This window comes from Mauremys mutica, chromosome 1 (assembly GCF_020497125.1).
Source record: "Mauremys mutica isolate MM-2020 ecotype Southern chromosome 1, ASM2049712v1, whole genome shotgun sequence".
Lineage (NCBI taxonomy): Eukaryota > Metazoa > Chordata > Testudines > Geoemydidae > Mauremys > Mauremys mutica.
Genome location: NC_059072.1, coordinates 113,706,652 through 113,726,712, shown reverse-complemented (window position 1 = coordinate 113,726,712; position 20,061 = coordinate 113,706,652). Strand labels below are relative to the sequence as shown.

The 20,061-nt window shown below is 44.0% G+C and overlaps 1 protein-coding gene across 3 annotated transcripts in view; it reads right to left on the bottom strand.

The window, feature by feature from the left end:
• Positions 1–20,061, bottom strand: part of BCL2L13 (BCL2 like 13) — a 91,989-nt gene that overhangs the window by 50,313 nt on the left and 21,615 nt on the right. For 2 of the 3 annotated variants that reach the window (XM_044991713.1, XM_044991723.1), the window contains 2 exons: positions 6,995–7,151; positions 4,435–4,504 (listed from right to left, as the gene is read on the bottom strand). In XM_044991713.1, coding sequence (XP_044847648.1) covers positions 4,435–4,504; positions 6,995–7,151 — 227 coding nt within the window. Of the gene's footprint in view, positions 1–4,434; positions 4,505–6,419; positions 6,590–6,994; positions 7,152–20,061 lie in introns of those variants that run through there. The other variant, XM_044991731.1, reaches the window with a different exon arrangement.

Sequence of the window (20,061 nt, the reverse complement as noted above, 5' to 3'; positions counted from 1 at the left end):
TGATGTTGCATTTAACAAAGCTAAGGATGCATTGTTAAATTCTGAAGTTCTAACGCACTTTGATCCATCCTTACCCCTGCAATTGGCCTGCGATGCTTCCCCTTATGGAGTGGGAGCGGTCGTGTCACACATTATGCCTTCGGGAGAAGAAAGACCTATTGCTTTTGCTTCACGCACTCTAAGCAAAGCAGAAACTAACTACGCCCAAATCGAACGTGAGGCATTAGGAATTGTTTTTGGAATTAGGAAGTTTCATCAGTACCTGTTTGGGCGAAAGTTTACTCTTCTTACAGACCATCGACCTCTGACATCAATTTTTGGACCCTACACAGGCATTCCCCCATTAGCTGCTAGTCGTATGCAACGTTGGGCATTGATACTTTCTGCACACACATATGAAATCAAATATCGGAAATCCACTCTGCACGGCAATGCAGATGGCCTCTCAAGGTTGCCTTTACCGGTCAAACATCAAGATAGTGCCCAAAAGGAAATCTTCTACTTTGAACAGGTAGAGAATACACCCATCACTGCTACTCAGATAAAGAAGGCAACCCGCGTTGACCCAGTATTATCCCAAGTTATGGACCTGGTGATGCATGGAAAATCTCGACAAACCTCTCCGGTCTCACCCGACCTTGTTCCCTACATGTCCAGGCGGACGGAGTTATCGGTCCAATCTGGTTGTTTGTTGTGGGGGAAGCGTGTCATTATTCCACCACCCCTGAGATCACAGAAGTTAGAACAGCTACATTCCGGTCACTGTGGAATAGTGCGCATGAAGGAAATTGCACGAAGCTATTTTTGGTGGCCTAGATTGGACAGTGCTATTGAAGAGAAGGCAAAAGCTTGTATGTCAAGTCAGGGTGTAAGAAATGCACCCCAGTGGGCACCCCTACACCCATGGGACTGGCCTGAAAACCCGTGGCAACGTATTCACGTTGACTTTGCTGGCCCCCTTGAAGGAAGCATGTTCTTGGTGGCAGTAGATGCCCATTCTAAATGGCCAGAAGTCTCTATAATGCAGTCCACTACTGCAGAGAGTACTATCCAAAAACTACGAGGACTCTTTAGTCGTTTTGGTCTGCCAGAACAACTTGTGAGCGACAACGGACCGCAGTTCGTCTCTCAGGAGTTTCAAAATTTTATGAAGGCAAATGGGATACACCACATCACGTCAGCACCATATCATCCGTCCACCAACGGATTAGCTGAAAGATTTGTGCAGACAATGAAAAACGCTTTGAAATCAGCAAAGGGACAACACTCCATTCAAAAGCGTCTGGATACCTTCTTACTTTCCTATAGAAACACACCTCATGCTACGACCCAGGCTTCCCCAGCCTTTCTAATGATGGGACGACAGCTGCGCACTTGCTTTGATCTGCTGAAACCTTCTGAACCCAGACAAACTGTGCAACATCAGCAGCAATATCAAGTCATCAGACGGGCACCCAGAGCAAAAGACCGAACCTTTAGCCCAGGACAGCCAGTTTTGGCTCGGAATTATACTTCCAGAGCTAAATGGGTCCCGGCCACAGTCATCACTCAAACAGGACCTGTTTCCTATACAGTCCGGACTGCAGAGAATCTTACCTGGCGGCGACATGTAGATCAGCTGTTGCCAGGTCATGCCAGTCTTCAGGACCCATCTGCAGTTGAGGGGTCTGACTTCACCCCTCCTGGTGAGACACCGAATCATGAGTCACCTGTTCCTGACTGTTCTCCTCCATTACTGCCGGCAGCTGAGATACCCCTTTGCCCAGCACGAGCTGATACCACCTCCTCACCTATTCGTGCTGCGGACCTTGAGCCCCTAGTACTTTCGGGTGCAACACCACCAGAAGTTCGCCGTAATCCACCTAGAGACAGAAGGCCGCCTCATCGGCTGGATCTTTAGTTAGGGCGAACCCACGGGTATGGGGCAAAATAATCCCCAGGGTTTAGCCGGGAATGGAGGCAGTCTACCCTCCTTCTCTAGTTTAGTGTGTGTTTTATTTAGGGGATGTTCTTATTAGGGGGGGAGGAATATGTTGTGTATTTGGTTGTCATGGGTTTTGTTACTATGGCAACTGAGTTAGACTATTAAGGGATAGCTCAGCCGGTTTCAACCGGCTGAGTGAGCTCTCTGTATATCTGTAAATAAAATGGAGGTTTTGGTTAGCTGCCTGCTCTCTGGCCTCAAGTGATGGCTTCCTACACCGGCTGCCCCAAGGATATAACAAGACTTATCACCCAGAATGTCAAAAGAGAAACCTCAACCCATGATAATCGATTCTGCAGCTGATTTAAGACCCTGTATTTGAAAAACTTATATTTAGTGCAGCTCTTGGGGTTCATGCCGTACTCTTCTGCTTTTTCCAGTTACAATAGAGAAAAATATAGTGCCTAACTATTATCTCAAAGTATGTGTCTGAGTGTGAGAGGTACAATCTATTCTTAAAAAATAAGAAACATTAACATTTATCTAAGGGTGGCTACAAGAGGCAGAACACACATGGCAAGATGACTTACAGGGTATAAAATATGCAGACTTGAACTTTTTTTTTTTTTTTTTTTTTTTAAGGCCACAGGAAAATCTATTGTCCTTTCTGATGAAAATGATCTCCAACAAGGAACTTATGCCTTAAGTACAAGCATTATAGTCAAAGGTATTATTTCTCCACATCTAGGGTTGAACAGTTTTCAGCATAAAATTTCAATTTCCATATAAATGATAAAAGTAGAAGATAGCTGCAATACACAAGTACCAGATAGTTAATTTTTTTTTTTAACTAGTGTTAGGTCCTCTAATGACATATTAGACAGAGAATATATTAATGCAATGTTAATGTCCAGATTTTAAATTGAAGTCAGGAAATTCAGAGTTGAACTTTGTGGGAACTTCAATTCTGGATCCCTGGGCTTATAGAATCATAGAATATCAGGGTTGGAAGGGACCTCAGGAGGTCATCTAGTCCAACCCCCTGCTCAAAGCAGGACCAATCCCCAGACAGATTTTTGCCCCAGATTCCTAAATGGCCCCCTCAAGGATTGAACTCACAACCCTGGGTTTAGCAGGCCAATGCTCAGACCACTGAGTTATCCCCATATCTTTTCATTTTGTATTATAATCCCATGAGATCTCAAATTAGGCAGGGTCAAGGGAAATTAGCACCATCAAAAGTATCTCAATGCAGCTATCACTTACATCAGTAGGAAGTAGTTTTGCCATTCAACATGTAGCACTCTTTGCTGGGTCAGTGCTGAACCAATGCTCCAGCTAACATCAGGCTGGACCTATGCTCTCTTCTGAATGAGAAAAAAGGACCCGGCAATTTGTGGCCATTAAAAACCTCAGCTTTTGTGCCCATACACACAAGGGTAAAAATAGAGTGTTAGCCTCAGTATAATGGCCATATTCTCACTAAGGTAATTATATTAGGCTACCTAAATTCCATACGAAGTTTCAGCTAGAAAAGAAATTAACTTTTTTGTCTTGCCCTGCTGCATAGTGTAGCTGTGTACTGTTAATAAATCACTGCATTTCATCCCAGAGGTAGCTGCATTTGTCTTCTAGATGAAGTAATTCCATTTATAGATTTGCATTTCATTTTGCAGTTTTGCGATTCCTCTGAGAAACATATCTCAAGATAGATGGATCATACAATGTAGTGCAAAGCGGTATGCAGAGGCCTCAGATTATAGAAAAGTACCGCTGTATCAGCAAAATCGACTATCACATATTGCACAATGACATAATAAAAAGCCCTCTTGCAGCTCACACACCTATGATAGTGATGCTGAGGCTGCTGCAGGAAGCTTAACTCAATTTTTTGAGCCATTAAAACCTCAAAATCTTCGAGCGTGTGGTTATCTTTACTTTTCTCAGAACTAGATTAACAAGTGAAAAGAATTTAAGAAGATAACAAAACAACTGAGAAGGGATTGCAGAGAAATAATAGAAACACTCTTAATTCTCACTACAGAACTGCTACAACAGCAAATGCTTCTAGGGAATTTTAAGTTTTTAATAATTGGCATCCATGCATCGACGTCAAGCAACAGCAGCCCTATCTCTTCGTCTTATTACTTACCCAACACCAACATAAAAAGATTAGATTAACAAACAGCAAATGCATTAAAGTGCAGTCCAGCAAAAAAAAAAAAAAAAAATACAAAATTGCACATCATAGAATTGGAAGGGACCTCGAGAGGCCATCTAGTCCAGTCCCCGGCACTCGTGGTAGGACTAATTATCATATCTACACACACACACACATTTTTGAGGGGAGACGATATTGGACTCTAACTCATTTATTTCTGGTTCTGAGTGCTACTAAATATTTGAAGTCCATAGGTGTGTCTATCCTGCTATGGGAGCATTATAGGGCAAATCTTCCCCATTAATTTCAAAGTGTTAAGAACTCCAAGTTAAGGTAATTCTGTTATTACCTTGCTCCATCCACTGGCATGAGCATCTATCTCCTGAGTACGTTCTCGGTATTCCTGATAAGTCACTGTCCTGCAGGAATTAAAACACCAAAGGTTATAAAGGGAAAAAAACAAAGATTAAAGTTCTTTCAGTTCCCAGGTAACTAAGTGTTCACACATCCACCGCATGCAATTACAAAGCATGTCAAAATGAAGCTTAAAATTAATGTGCCGCTTAAAAATTAACCAGACAGCATTTATATCTCGGTGCTATAATCCAGAGTTATTCCTTCAGTAAATAAAAGCAAATTCATTTTTAGGGAATTAGGTAAAGAAAAACTGATCATCCTGCAAAGGGGGAAACTATCCTCTGGCATTAATGGTCCATAAGCTCTCCATTTCCTGCTTACCAGTTACCAATAGGAGCAAGGAAATGAATGGAAGATAAAAGAGCTCCCTCTCTGTATGAGGCCATCTGAAAGATATAGTGTGTATATTTCTAAAGGAGCACATAGATGGTTAACAAGATCTGAGAGTTTGTCTTTGCTGCGGTGCTCTACAATTTTGTGCTAAGGGTTTAGTACAACTAAGTCGGTCTCTGAGCATACATCATATGCTAGGCAAATGAAAGATCTACAAAACTACTATTTCTGTACACAGGTAACTCACATAGGTCACCCAAATACCAGTTAGCCTGTAGAGATCTTAGCACAGAATTCTCATTAGCACTACGTACTGCGTCAAGAAAATATTAAAGTGGAACCAAATCAGTGCTTAGTACTCATTCTTTTTATAAAATGTTAGAGAAATTTCAGGGTTAGCTGATGTGACAGCCTATGGGCGGCACTATGCCCTTCCATACACAAGACAACTTCATTTCTTGGCCCAATAAAAACTGGACATAATGCAACAATTTCCCTTTATTAGCCTCTGAAGATGGAGGACATAGTGGCTAGACCACATGTTTCAGTTGGGCAGATCAAGGAACAGAGCTGATTGGCTCTGCAAACAGTCCTGGTCAGATACTCTAGATGTAACAAGAGACCTTTTCTGTGAAACTGAGGGTAGCATCTTTGGGATTCAGTTTGGTGCGATCTTAGCTGGTCTATGAACAAGTGCAAAGAGACCCAATTTGCATACCCAAGAAAGTGTGACAATCCACTCTCCATTAATACCAATTTAATTTATTAAGTCAGCAACTGGACCACTTGATTCACTGCAAGAAGGTGGTCTAGTCAAGGAACTACTTACACATCTCATTACCTCTCAAAAGCCTACATGAAAGTCACTCTCCTCATAAGGGCACATAGATCCCTCCCCAGTGCTCGTACAAGGTACTATAGGCCCACACTATCAGAACTGAAAAACTTGGCAACTGATACTCTGGGATTTCAGTACCTTGTCATTTAAAAATATCAGGAACAGCTATGCAAGAAGAGTTCTGGGAGAGTAATACTCAAAGAACAGGCAGAGGACACCTGAAAATCTCAATTTCCTCCTACCCCATTAGTGCATACATCTACAAATCAGAAACAGTGGAGCGCAAGCTTTTCCAATGCTGTCTTCACAGCCATATTTATATAGATAATCTCCCAAACTGGCTCATCAGAGCCCAAGATTTCTATGCACAATTTTTGGACATCAGAGGCATTGTCATCCAGTGCAACCAGAATAGGAGGAAGTCAGTTTGACTCCCCTAAAACCCAGACTGTTCATACATACTAAAAAAATGGCAACCAAAGCAACTCTATTATCTAGCACTAGCACTTTAACCAAGATACTGGGACATCAGCTACATGCCCTACTGGAATTTAAACATTGATTCCTAAGATGAAAGGCCAGTTCTTTATTCTCTACAGATAGCCCAACTGCCCACACTCTCTTGAAAGGATACAGTCAATCAACAAGTAAAATAACCCCTTTTCTGTCTCATGTAGGCTCTTTGAGGATCCACCCCACTACACAAATTTTTTTTTAAAGTAACAAAAAAAGCTGACTTACATTTAAACACGTTTCTGCGCTACCTGAATGTAACTTCTCTATTATTTCCTACTTGTCCCTCATTTTAAAGGCCAGGAGCGTGACAAGCTGAGAGGTACGTTCCCACAATGAAAATGTGGAAGTAGTTCCATTGGCAGATGTGCAATCAAGACAAGTTTAGCAACATCTGGGGTACCTAAAATACAGAGATATCAACAACATTAGCCCCATGGTATTGCAGTTACAGCATCAAGAACCTAACATTAAGATTAAGTATTGAGTGGGGATGCTAACCTGGTTTCAGTCCAGTATCTAGGACATTTATGGTTTGCCAGATATCAACCAGTAGTTTAAAGTATGTCAAGTTACTCTTGGAGGCTCAATGCTCTGAAGTTAAAAGGGTTTGAAAATTGCCTTAATGTTCAATACAGCAAAGGAGTGTTTGTGATATATAGATATAGATATATATAGGGCAGGCAAAGGAAGATTGGAAGAAAAACAATACCAAAACAAAGTGCAGTCAAATAACCAGCATAATAGCAACCATAAGAATTTAAAGGGAATAGTACCTTCCCACTGAGCAAAGCAAATGACAACTTACTTGCTAAGCAGTATCTGTAGCGCTTTGTGAAGAGGTTCTTTCAGTTCCTGAGACACTTTCTCTCCAAGATGAGCTAAGCAATCTTCTATTGAACTCTCTGGATTGGCAGGACTGAACACTGGAGAAGTATGGCAGTCAAACCCTGTGCTGGTGAAGGCTGAGGACAAAGCAAAAACAAACCCCGAAACACTAAATACAATTGGCCACAAAACTGTTCAGCTACTATGGAGTCACAGGAAGTTTATTTCACACAATAAAATGCCTGGCTTCAGAGTAAGAGCACATTTGTATAACAATTTCAGAAAGACACACCAGGGGCAAATTCAACCTGAAATAATTAAGTACAAACCCACAGAAGTCTCTGGGCCAATGCATCCCCTCTAATTTCTTACTTAGAGCTTTGTGTTAGCAGAAAGATCAATGCATATATGTGAATTGTAAACTATACATATTTCGTACAGTAACCACCTCCAAGCTACACTTGTTCATGTTTATACCCACTGTGAAAACTATATCCTTATTTACATCACTGCTGAATCTGGCCACAGAAGTGGCTAGATCTGCAACAATGCCCAAGTGCAATTCTTAAAATAATATTCTGTTTGACTACAATCTTTTCCATCTCTTAATTTCTAATGGATCATCTAGTCCACCCCGGCCCATGGAGTGCTGTTCCCTACAATAAGCTACCCAGTGACTGGAATTTTAATACCATGATCAATGATAATCATAGACATCACAAATACTGTAGATAGACCAGGTGTCCAAGCTGACCTTCACTGAGATTTCTAACCATTAGAGGAGTGAAGTTCTGGAACAACCTTCCAAGGGGAGTAGTGGGGGCAAAAGACATATCTGGCTTTAAGACTAAGCTTGATAAGTTTATGAAGGGGATGGTCTGATGGGATAGCCTAATTTTGGCAATTAATCAAAGATAAATTGCCAAATTATCAGCAGGTAAGTATGCCCAGTGGTCTGGGATGGGATGGGATCTGAGTTACTACAGAGAATTCTTTCCTGGGTGCTGGCTGGCTGAGTCTTGCCAACATGCTCAGGGTTTAAATGATCGCCTATTTGGGGTCGGGAAGGAATTTTCCTCCAGGGCAGATTGGCAGAGGCTCTGGAGGTTTTTCGCCTTCCTCTGCAGGGTGGGGCACGGGTCACTTGCTGGAGGATTCTCTGCAGCTTGAGGTCTTCAAACCACAATTTGAGGACTTCAATAACTCAGACATAGGTTAGGGGTTTGTTGTAGAAGTGGATGGGTGAGATTGTGTGGCCTACATTGTGCAAGAGGTCAGACTAGGTGATCATAATGGTCCTTTCTGATCTTAAAGTCTATGAGTCTATGATGTATTTTTAGCTTTGAGTATAACATCAGCTAACAGTCAACAGCATTATTAGACCAATATAACAGGGCATTTTAGTATTCATTAAGTATTGAATTTACCGAAATGTGACATTGAATCTAAATTTGTAAACATAAAAGTCAGGAAATACAAAAGTCAAGGTTCTCACAGCAACCTTAACTTACTCACCTGGCACACACAGTACACAAATCTCTCTGAAATATTCACATACAAGTGCAAAGGTAACTGCAATGATTTATCCAAGGGAAAAACTGAGTCCTTTCTACATACTCTGGGCAAGTTAAGATGATAAAAATTTTAGCTGTTTTTCTTGATGTGTTTAAAATTGTAACTTTAACATTAAATTTAAAAAACACAGTTATGTAACTTCTTGCTAATGAAAAAGGATAATCTCAGCTGAGCCACAGGGTACTTACATATTTGCATAATCCACAAGATAAGTGGGCTAGGGGGGTCTCAATGGTGAACTTCAGTAGCAGCATAAAAGCCACACCTACATCAATATTAAAATACAGAAGTGTACACTTGAAGGCAGGTGCAAAGCTAGCTATATCTCACCTCTGCACTCCCCTGAATCTCCTGGCTGCTATATGCTGATTTAGTTCCCTGCATAAATTAGAGCAGCCTGAGAGTTGCTCTAATTCATGACAGCTCATAACAGCTATTATACTATTAAAACCTATTACACCAGCTGGAATTGCTGAAGCACAGTACACTGGGGCCAACAGTATTGATAAACATCAATTAAAAATTAGATATTTTAATTTAAGTTAAATACACTTTTGTTTTTAAAAATAAAGAACTCACTCAAAATTAAATCTGAAATTATAGCAACCCATAACTCAAATCGGTGAAAGAATTTTGCTCAAGCTTTCTGAAGAAGTGTTCGCCTTTTGGAGACCAAGCACACAAAATTTAAGAAAAAGAAGAGGAGAATTTGAAAAAATGTATGAGCATGAGAAAAATATTAACAAAACCGTTGCTAGAACATCCATTACCATCTCAACACTATAAAAAGAGATTACTTACCTGGACATTAACATGAGTTTTTCTAGATGTTTGTCCTTATGGTATTCCATCATAGGATGCGGTTGTGCCCGTGCACTCGTGACCAGAGACCCCAGTAAATAGCAGCATCCATAGCTCTGAGCAGAGCCTGGAAGACTCCATCACGGGGGGATGGAAGGCAGGAGGTGGAGCACCCATAGGGACAAAACATCTTGAACTCAAGTTACTGCTGTCAGGGTTCCTTCCCCACTCTGAACTCTAGGGTACAGATGTGGGGACCCGCATGAAAGCCCCCTAAGCTTATTTCTACCAGCTTAGGTTAAAACCTGGTACGCTGCCACCACCAAGTGATTTAACAAGAAACAGGGAAAGGACCACTTGGAGTTCCTTTTCCCCCAAAAAATCCCCCCAACCCCTTACACCCCCTTTCCTGAGGAGGCTTGAGAATAATATCCTAACCAATTGGTTACAAAGTGATCAAAGACCCAAACCCCTGGGTCTTTGGACAATGGAAAAATCAGTCAGGTTCTTAAATGAAGGATTTTATTAAAAAGAAAATGTAAAAATCATCTCTGTAAAATCAGGATGGAAAATAACTTTACAGGGTAATCAGATTCAAAGAGCCCAGAGGAACCCCCTCTTGCCTTAGTTTCAAAGTTACAACAAAACAGGGATACCTCCCTCTAGCAAAGGTAAAATTCACAAGTTGAGAAAACAAAGATAACTAATACGACTTGCCTGGCTGCTACTTACAAGTTTGAAATATGAGAGACTTGTTCAGAAAGATTCAGAGAACATGGATTGATGTCTGGTCCCTCTTAGTCCCAAGAGCGAACACCACCAAAACAAAGAGCACAAACAAAAGTCTTCCTCTCTCCCCACCCCAAGATTTGAAAATATCTTGTCCCCATATTGGTCCTTTGGGTCAGGTGTCAGCCAGGTTACCTGAGCTTCTTAACCCTTTACAGGTAAAAGGATTTTGGTGCCTCTGGCCAGGAGGGATTTCATAGTATTGTATACAGGAGGGTTGTTACCCTTCCCTGTACAGTTATGACAACTGCATAGGTAAGTAACCACTTCTCCATGTATATGGCCCTATGGGTGTTCCACCAGAATCATAGAAGATTAGGGCTGGAAGAAACCTCAGGAGGTCATCTAGTCCAACCCCTTGCTCAAAGCAGGACCAACACCAACTAAATCATCCCAGCCAGGGCGTTCTCAAGCCGGGCCTTAAAAACATCTAAGGATGAAGATTCCACCACCTCCCTAGGTAACCCATTCCAGTGCTTCACCACCCTCCTACTGAAATAGTATTTTCTAATAGCCAACCTAGATCTCCCCCACTGCAAGATGAGACCATTGTTCCTTATTCTGTCATCTGCCACCACTGAGAACAGCCGAGCTCCATCCTCTTTGGAACCCCCCTTCAGGTAGCTGAAGAATGCTATCAAATCCCCCCTCACTCTTCTTTTCTGCAGACTAAACAAGCCCAGTTCCCTAAGCCTCTCCTCATAAATCATGTGCCCCAGCGCCCTGAACATTTTTGTTGCCTTCCATTAGGCTCTCTCCAATTTGTCCACATCCCTTCTGTAGCGTGGGGCCCAAAACTGGACGCAATACTCCAGATGTGGCCTCACCAGTGCCGAATAGAGAATAATTACTTCCCTCCATCTGCAGGCAGTACTCCTACTAATGCAGCCCAATATGCCGTTAGCCTTCTTGGCAACAAGGGCACACTGCTGACTTATTTCCAGTTTCTCATCCACTGTAATCCTCAAGTCCTTTTCTGCAGAACTGCTACTTAGCCAGTCAGTCCCCAGCCTGTAGCAGTGCATAGGATTCTTCCATCCTCCGTGCAGGACTCTGCACTTGTCCTTGTTGAACCTCAGATTTCTTTTGGACCAATCCTACAATTTGTCTAGGTCACTCTGGACCATATCTCTACCTTCCAGTGTATCTACCGCTCCCCCCAGCTTCGTGTCATCTACAAACTTGCTGAGGGTGCAATCCATCCCATCATCCAGATCATTAATAAAGATGCTGTACAAAACTGGCCCCAGGACCAACCTCTGGGACACTCTGTTCGATACTGGCTGCCAACTAGACATCGAGCCATTGATCACTACCCGTTGAGTCCAACAATCTAGCCAGCTTTCAATCCACCTTATAGTCCATTCATCCAATCCATACTTTTTTAACTTGCTGGCAAGAATACTATGGGAGACCATATCAAAAGCTTTGCTAAAGTCAAGATACATCACATCCACTGCTTTCCCCATATCCACAGAGCCAGTTATCTCATCATAGAAGGAGGTTCCCAAGCAGCATCTCAACATGGAGGGGGATGCTAAGGAGACAAATCAAGGCAATTCACTCTGGACACAGGTAGGATGGCATATTTGGTAAACATGTAAACAGAGAATCAGGTTACAGCCCTGCAGATATCTACTATGGGAAGATCCTTCAGGAGGGCTATAAAAGTAGACTGTTACTCTATGAGGGGGATGTAAGCCCACCACTTCACAGTGGGTCAAGATACAACCCAAAACCTACTTTAACAGTCTTTAAGTGGATATTGGCTGTCCCTGATGCCTTTTGTAAAAATATACAATCTGGGGCAGGCCCTAAAGATCTTAGTCCTATCAAGGTAGAAGGTGAGGGCCCTCCCAATGTCTAGTGTGTGAACACTAGTCTCCTTTGTCGAGGCACAGAAAACTGAAAAACGAATCTCTTGGTTGACATGAAATTCCAATGAGGTTTTAGGCAGGAAATGAGATGAAGGTACAGCATGACCCTGTCACAGTAGAAAACAGTGTATGATGAGTCTGCCACAAATGCCCTGAGTTCTTCCATTCTTCTCGCTGAGGAGATGGCAACCAGTTATGAAGTCTGGAGGGAGAGGTGGGAGAGAGATCAGGTAGCCATCAGTTCAAACGAGGGGAAGAGGGTATTCCTCAAGGTACTGAGGACCAGATTAAGGTCCCATGGACAAGAGGTGCTCTGGACAGGGGGAAATAAATTGTATAAACCCTTAAGGAATCTGGCTTTGGTGTACGGGCTCAGGCTGAAACCCCTTCTATAGGCAAGTGGAAGGCAGTAATGCCTTCCAGGCATACTCAAACTGAGCTCATTGACACAACTTGTGTCTATAAGGCCAACAGGTAACATAGGATCCTTGAGAGTGGAGCTTCTGAGGCTTGTAATGAGCAGTGAAAACATCAGGAATGAAAGCGTTTCCACTTTTGCTGGTAAGTCTTACAAGTATTAAGTTCTTTTATCTAGCAGGAAAACGCCTGAGAATTGGCTGAGAAATGCAATTCTATGCCTGAGAACCATCTAAGACCCAAGACTTTAGGTTCAGAGACTAAAGGTTGGGATGGGTTAGAGAGCTAGAGCTCTCTGATAGGAGATCCTCCCTGAGGGGAAGGCAGAGAGACATTGCCACAGAGAGATGAAGTAGATCTGAGTACCACTGAGTCTTGGCCATGAGAGCACTGTCTGAATAGACCTCGCCCCGTCTTGTCTCAGTTTGAGCAAGGTCCTGAGGATTAGAAGCATAAGCAGGTCACAGGGCCAAGGTTCTAGTAGGGCATCTCCCAAGGAATTGTAGCCATATCCTCTTTGGATTTAAAAAAAAAAAAAAAAAAGGCAACATTTCATATTGGTTGAAGTTGCAAAGAGGTCTGCCTTCAGGAGGCCACACGTTTGGCAGATACTGTGAATGTCAGAGCTGTTGAATTCCCTCAATGGGGCTGCCATTAGATTAGCACAACAGAGAACCTGGAAAAAGAGGAAACTGGTCAGATCCCTGTGGGCTGGGGCCAATAGTGTAGTAGCCATTTGGACTATTCTTAAAGGCCAAGAACATGATAAGAAATTGGGCCAACTAGAAAAGGCCACTAGCCTTATTTTTGGAGCTCAGCTATCTTAAGTACGGGCTGGAGTTGGTGAGTTACATGTCATTTCCACCCTTAGTTCTATGACCCAGAAGTTACTGACAGAGATGGTATTGAATATCACTGAGGCTGGGAAGGCATTGCAGTGGGATCTAGACCAGACTTGGCCCACTGCCCTTACAGACGCATCAGGAGTACCATGTGATCTGTGGTCATGAAGACATACTTGGACACTTTCTGGATGGAAGTGTGGACATTCACAGTGCTCCTTCCAAGCATATGGACCAGTTAGGGTGGGTGTGGGCTCCCACATACCGAATCCTGCCGGGTCCATGGGGAGGATGCATGTGGGATTGGGTGATTCACCGAGATATCTGGGAAGTGAGACCGCCTGATTCTCCTAATCGATTTTTAGTTAGTGCTCCTCGGATTACAGCTGATATTTGGATGGGGTTAGGAAATCTATGGACATTTTGGCCGTTAGAACCACCACAGCTTCAGTGTGTACAGAAACTGAAGCCAGGGGAAGTTGTCACTGTTTATGCCAATATTTGCTGGGAGGGTAGAGGGCTGGTTCTACCAGCAGTTTCTCCTCAGCGCACAGTTGCAGACTGCTTGAAGTCACGGTAGGTAAGCTGCAGAAATTTCTATATGACGGGAGAAGCACCTGTTCCACAGCCTTAGCAATTCCGCATGCAAGGTTTGGGATCTTGCTCCTTCTTGTCAGTTTATGAAGTACATAGCTGCCTGTTGTCCAATATTACCCTGAAAGTGTCCCTCTAGGTCATGAAGAAAGTGCTGACATGCACAGTGGACTACCACATGCAGACCTTCAGACGGCCCTTCCATTACCTGAGAGAATCCAGTACTCGGTGAGGTACGGTGATATGTTTGGAAAGGCTCTCTGTTCAGAGCATAGTAGTCTTTAGACATGCCTGAAGAAGACATCTGAACTGCAGTCTCACATGCAGCATAACAGATGTGGTGGCCAACATGTGGCCTAGGAGTTTTAGGCAGGTCCTGCTTGCAGTTGTTTGTGGGCTGTGCTGTAGAGCAGAGATCAGCCTGGACATAGTGGAGAATCTGTCCTTGGGCAGGTAAGCCTTGCCAGTTAGGAAGTCTAGCATGGCCACAAGGAAGTCTGTTTTCAGGAATGGTGTAAACGTGGACTTTTTTTAGATTGATGCAGAGGCCCAGAGAGACCTGGGCCTTGGTCACTGCTAACTCAGCCTCTTGGGCAGAGCAGCCCCTAAGGAGCCAGTCATTCAAATACAGAAAGACCGCAGAGCCCAACTGATGCAGGTGGGCCACTACTGCTGAAGGGTCCTTCATAAACACTCTTGGGGCCACAGAGAGCCCAAAGGAAAGGACAGGCTATTGGTAATGTTCCAAGCTTATGGCAAAAAGCAGAAATGCTTCTTGGAAGGATGAATAGCCACATGAAAGTGAACATCTTGGAAATCAAGGGCAATCAACCAGTCCTCCGAATCCAGGGATCACCATCCTGATGTGCTGCAATAGGGCATAGGTGTTCAGGTTCCCAAGGTCTAAATCGGTCTCTAACCACCGCCTCTTTTGGAAACCAGGAAATATAGGGAACAGAACCCTTTACCAACAAATAGGGAAACAGCTCAATTGTCTGAGGTAATGAGCTCTCAAACTGGTAGGAAGTGGGATAGGCTGTCTCCAAAGGGATGGTGGATGGCAGAATCATGCAGCAGAAGATCTAGAGGAAGATGTCATTTGAGGCCTTCAACCAGGTTATCAAAATGGTCACTTAGAGGAAGGTGCATGTTGAGCGGTCATGAAGCATGGTGTTCTCCTTCTCTGAGGGTCTGGGTCCCCTTCTAGGGGGCTCTGTAGAGCTCGCGTAGATCTAATGTTGTCCTAGGGTCTTTAAAGGAGTGGAGCAAGGAGACTTTGTGGCCACTGAAGAGCTTGAGCTCTTCAAACAGGAGGTCATCCACAGTATTTTGCACCTCCCTCAGGAGACCAGGACACTCGCCACATAACTACTGTGAAGTAGGGTCAGCGACGGAATGGGAGACATACGCCATTATCTTGGTCAGAATGTAATTTTTTGCCTGCCTGTTTTCAAGTAGACAGAACAGTGGCAGGTGCCTGCTACAGAGTACATGCTGGTGGTAACAGGACCTCATCGATGGGTAGAGTGATCTTACTCTGGTGCATGATATGTAAAATGTCCACTAGGGAACACAGACTCCTGGACCTCCTCCCGAGGAATCTGAAGGGATTCAAATGGACATTTCATTAAGTCCTGGAAGGCCCTAAAGTCATGTCCATAGGAGGGCGGTGGTGGCCTTACCACCTCACCACAGGATGACGCTGACTTAGCTAAAAGGGTCGACCCTTCTTCAGTCAATGGGTCTCCTCAGATACCATGGGAACGTGCAGTAGCGGGAAGTGATCTTGTGGTGCTGGTGGCTGTTGCAGTACTAGCAGGTGTTCTTGTTGGTGTTTCTTTCAGGCTCATATGCTATAAAACTGATCACCATAATGCAACCAGGAGTTCCAACAGGCCACTGCAGAAGTGGACAGGAGAAGGGTTGCGAAGGGCAATTGTTTCCAGGGAATCTGAGGCGCCTGCTGGAAAGGCCTCCTCAGAGTATGCCCCCAGAGAAGTAGGGTGTTACAGTGCTAAAACAGATCCCTGTATGGAAACCTCCAAGTGTCATCCTCTGAGTAGAATGTGGGGGGGGGCGGCTTTGGGCATTAGTACTGGTAACAGAGGCAGTGGATCAGATCCTGTTCTCGTGCATAAAGGGGCAGCAGATTTGTATAATTTTTGGTGGTGCCCATTACAGGTCCAAGTCCTGCATCCCCCCCACACACACACCTGCCGTGTGTGTGTGTGTGTGTGTGTGTGTGTGTGTGAAAGTAAAATGTAAAAAATGGACTGGAAACAGTAAGCATTTAACAGTTTTCCTATATTCCACAATACCACTATCGTAAGAAAAAATTACTTAACTAAGAATATCAACTTTATTAATACTCTTTCGAATATGGAAACAACCAGGCACTCTTGGATCAATAACCCTCAAAAGCAAATACTTTCTAAAATTAAAACAAATGTAGTCCTTTCTTTTGCGATGTTCTTTAGGAGACAAACACTTTTCGTCATTGTTCAGTTCTTGAAATGAAGTCATCCAGGAGACTTGCAGTGTCCAATTCAGAGGTAGAGTTCTTATGAATGTGCAGAAATGCCAAGTGATTTAGACATTCTTGGCTCATTGTCATTCGCAAATAATTTTTCAGTCTGCGCAGGCAACTGAATGAGCTTTCAGAGGTGCAGGTTGTAGTTGCAATGGCGTAGAATAATTTCAGGAGAACTGTAACTTTGACATGTCACTCAAGCCTTCGTTTAGTTTCAGAAATTGCTTAACTTCGCTCACCAAATTAAGCTGGTAATTTCTTGATCTGAAAATATCACTCAACAATTCTAAATGGAGAGATGGCCTCTTCATGTTAATGTCACCATGGAAAGCTTCACTTATTGGGACTATGTCCTGTTTCAAGCCATTTGCTGCATCAGTTATATGCTTCTCCAATTTTACTGCGAATGTAAAGCTTTCTGTTGAAAACCTCTGTTCAATGGCAACTTTGCAAGCATCAATGATCCCAACATATATTTGATAAAAATTCTCTTTGGGGTCACTGAAGGTGTAAGGAAGGCTTCCATGGTGAGCCATATCAGTGGCCTGCATTTTCTCAAGTGTGTAGGATCATCTAAATAAAGATTTCTTGCCTTCTCTACTGTTGATTCCCAGAAGTGATTGTATGATGAGTCGGTGCGCATCCTGCTCAACACCTCTTGCAACAGATCAACTTTCTTCATAACACTTGCCAATGACATGTTTGGGCTTTGAATTTTTGCATTAGCTTCTTCTACTGGACCCATGGCTTTCACAAGAACTGTTAGTGTCAAATACATTGAAAAAGATTGAAGTTGCTTCAAGAATCCACTACATTTTGAGGCAAATTCTTCTGAAGAGTAACTAAATTCATCTAGTATCAGAAGGGTAGCCGTGTTAGTCTGGATCTGTAAAAGCAGGAAAGAGTACTGTGGCACCTTATAGACTAACAGACGTATTGGAGCATGAGCTTTCGTGGGTGAATCCGATGAAGTGGGTATTCACCCACAAAAGCTCATGCTCCAATACGTCTGTTAGTCTATAAGGTGCCACAGGACTCTCTGCTGCTTTTATAAATTCATCTAGGCAGTTCTTCATGGCCTTGTAGTTATGGAGCAGTGATTTAATGCTATTGATCCTTAGTGTCCATCTTGTTGGGCACAATGGTCATAAAGAAGGCTCCCCTTCATTCTGAAACTCTCTGAATGCTGCCATATGCTTTGGTGACTCCCTGAAGGCATTGAGATCTTTCACCATCGAAAACATATCATGACATTCTGGAATATTATGTAGGGTACTCTGCATAGCAAGGTTAAGAGACTGTGCAGCATAATGCACAAATTCTGCTCTCGACTCTCGATCCTTCACTCTGGCTTTGGACCCCAGTAAATTTGCCAGACATTACTGGCTTCGTCGTAACTCTGTCCCCAGCAATCAGAAAAGTGCAAGTCACACCAAAGAAATGCATCTTCTACAATTTTGAAAAGAGAAGCAGCATCCTTTTCACATCAGTTTGGTAAAACCCAATAAACTCCCCATAAATCTCCCAGTCTTCACTAGAAAAGAACCTTAAAGAAAAACGTACTTGTTCTTTCCTTGACAAATCAGTAGTCTCATCCATTACAATGGCGTAAAGCTTTGAAGCCTTTATCCTTTTGCACAATTTGTCTTAGCGCCATCATTGCCATCATTTTGATTATTTTGTTAATAACCTCAGGTGACAGCCATTTTGTGCGACTAAGCCACTGTCTCAGTTCCTCTGAATCTGTACTGCATAGCAACAAGAGCTGCATCAAATCTGAATCACTCATTATGTCCACGTAATGCTATTCCTTGTTGGGCTAGATACTGAACACTGTTAAAGATTTTGTGCAGTGCATTCCTAGCTGATTGTGATTGTTTTTTGTAACTGGCCGACATTAGTGCAGAAATATTTACCTGCGATTGCAGAGCAGCATACTTCATTACCGCTTCCTTGTGACACGATTTTTCGTGTGATGTAAAACCACGCATTGTGTCTCCAATTTTGAAATCTGGATGAAATAAATGTTGGTTTGGCCTTTGTAGAAAATATTAAGATCTCCTTTTCAGAACAGTTTTTGCAGACTGAGCAAAAAGCTCTAATTTAATATTGTACTCCAACCACATAAATCTTGATAGCTAAGATTGCTAAAAACTCCTTTTCTTATCTTAGAGATTTGCCACATCTTTCTTTTGTATAACTTCAGTTTGAAAGCTGGGTGTCGAACTCAGGCTGTCACTTGATGAACTACCCTTTTCTTCTTTTCCTCTGGGTAACTTTATTAAGAATGTATTCATTGTTGATTATTACTGGTCCTACAAATCAAAAATTTGTTGCTGAGATAAAATGAAGCTACAATGAGCTGGCGCCACAAGATTACAAGGGCCAATTAAAAGTGGAAAGTCAGAAGCAGCACTCGCCTATTTCAATACAATATATTTTGCTGTACCCATATACAACCAATTATATACTTTAAAGAGAGTAAAATAATCAAGTATTGTGCTAAACACAATCATACCCCAAACTGTCTGCCAAATTGAAGTTGCGTGTTTTTCCCCTCAGGTGAGGACTCTGGGGATGAGGGTTGGAGTGCAGGGGGTGAGGGCTCTGGCTGGGGGTGCAGGGCCAGGGATGAGGAGCTTGGGGTGCAAAAAGGCTGCCACAGGGCTAGGGCTAGAGAGGACACCCCTCCCACCCAATACTCTCCCCACCAGCAGCAGTGAGCTCCAGGGGAGGGGCGCCCATTTTCCTCCCCCTGGAGCAGCACACTCATCCTGCACCACTGTCACTGCCCATGCTCCTAGGGCCCCTATCAGGTCCAGGAAACCCCCTCCCCTCCTCTGTGGTGGGTGCCGGGGGTGGGCTGCCAGCATATGTGGCCTCCTCCCCTTCTTCTGCCCCTCACCACAGCCTCACTGGGGGGTGGGGGAATGGGGCTGCCCCTTGCCCACCATGGGGCAGGACCGGTGACTGCGGTAGTGGTGGTGGTGGGGGAAGAATGAGCAGAGTGTCACAACACTCACCCAAGCCCCAGCTGCTCAGGTCCAGGAACCCCCCTCGCCTCTCCTGTGGTGCGTGGGGCCGGGGGCTGCCATCACATGTGGCCTCCTCCCCTGCTGCAGCCTGCTGTCCCTTACCATAGCCTCATGGGGGATGGGGCTGCACAGAGTGCTGGCTGCAGGAGAGATGGGGGGTGGGGGAGAATGGATCACATGGTCAGACACTCACCCAAGCCCCAGCAGCTGCTCAAGTGAGGTCCAGACTCCATCTCCCAGAAGCCCCCTCAGCATTGCCTCCCAGTGGGTGCTGGGGGAGGGAAGGGCTGCCAATCATGTATGAGCCTCCTCCCTCCACAGGTGCAGCAGCCGCCTCAGCCTGCTACTGGCTCACTCTTGTGTTGTAGGCAGCAGCGACCACCAGCAGCAGCAAGGCAGCGCAGCGTGGAGCAGCAGGGCAGCTGCCTGCTTGAGGCAGGGATGCTCCGGGGCCTGGGGGAAGTGTGTGAGGGCAACAGGCAGGGAACACTCAGGTGGAGGCATGCGGGGGCAACAGGCAGGGCCAGGGGAGAGATCAGACTCCGAACATTGGTGGAGCCAGGCCCCCCAGTCCTGAATATTCCTGG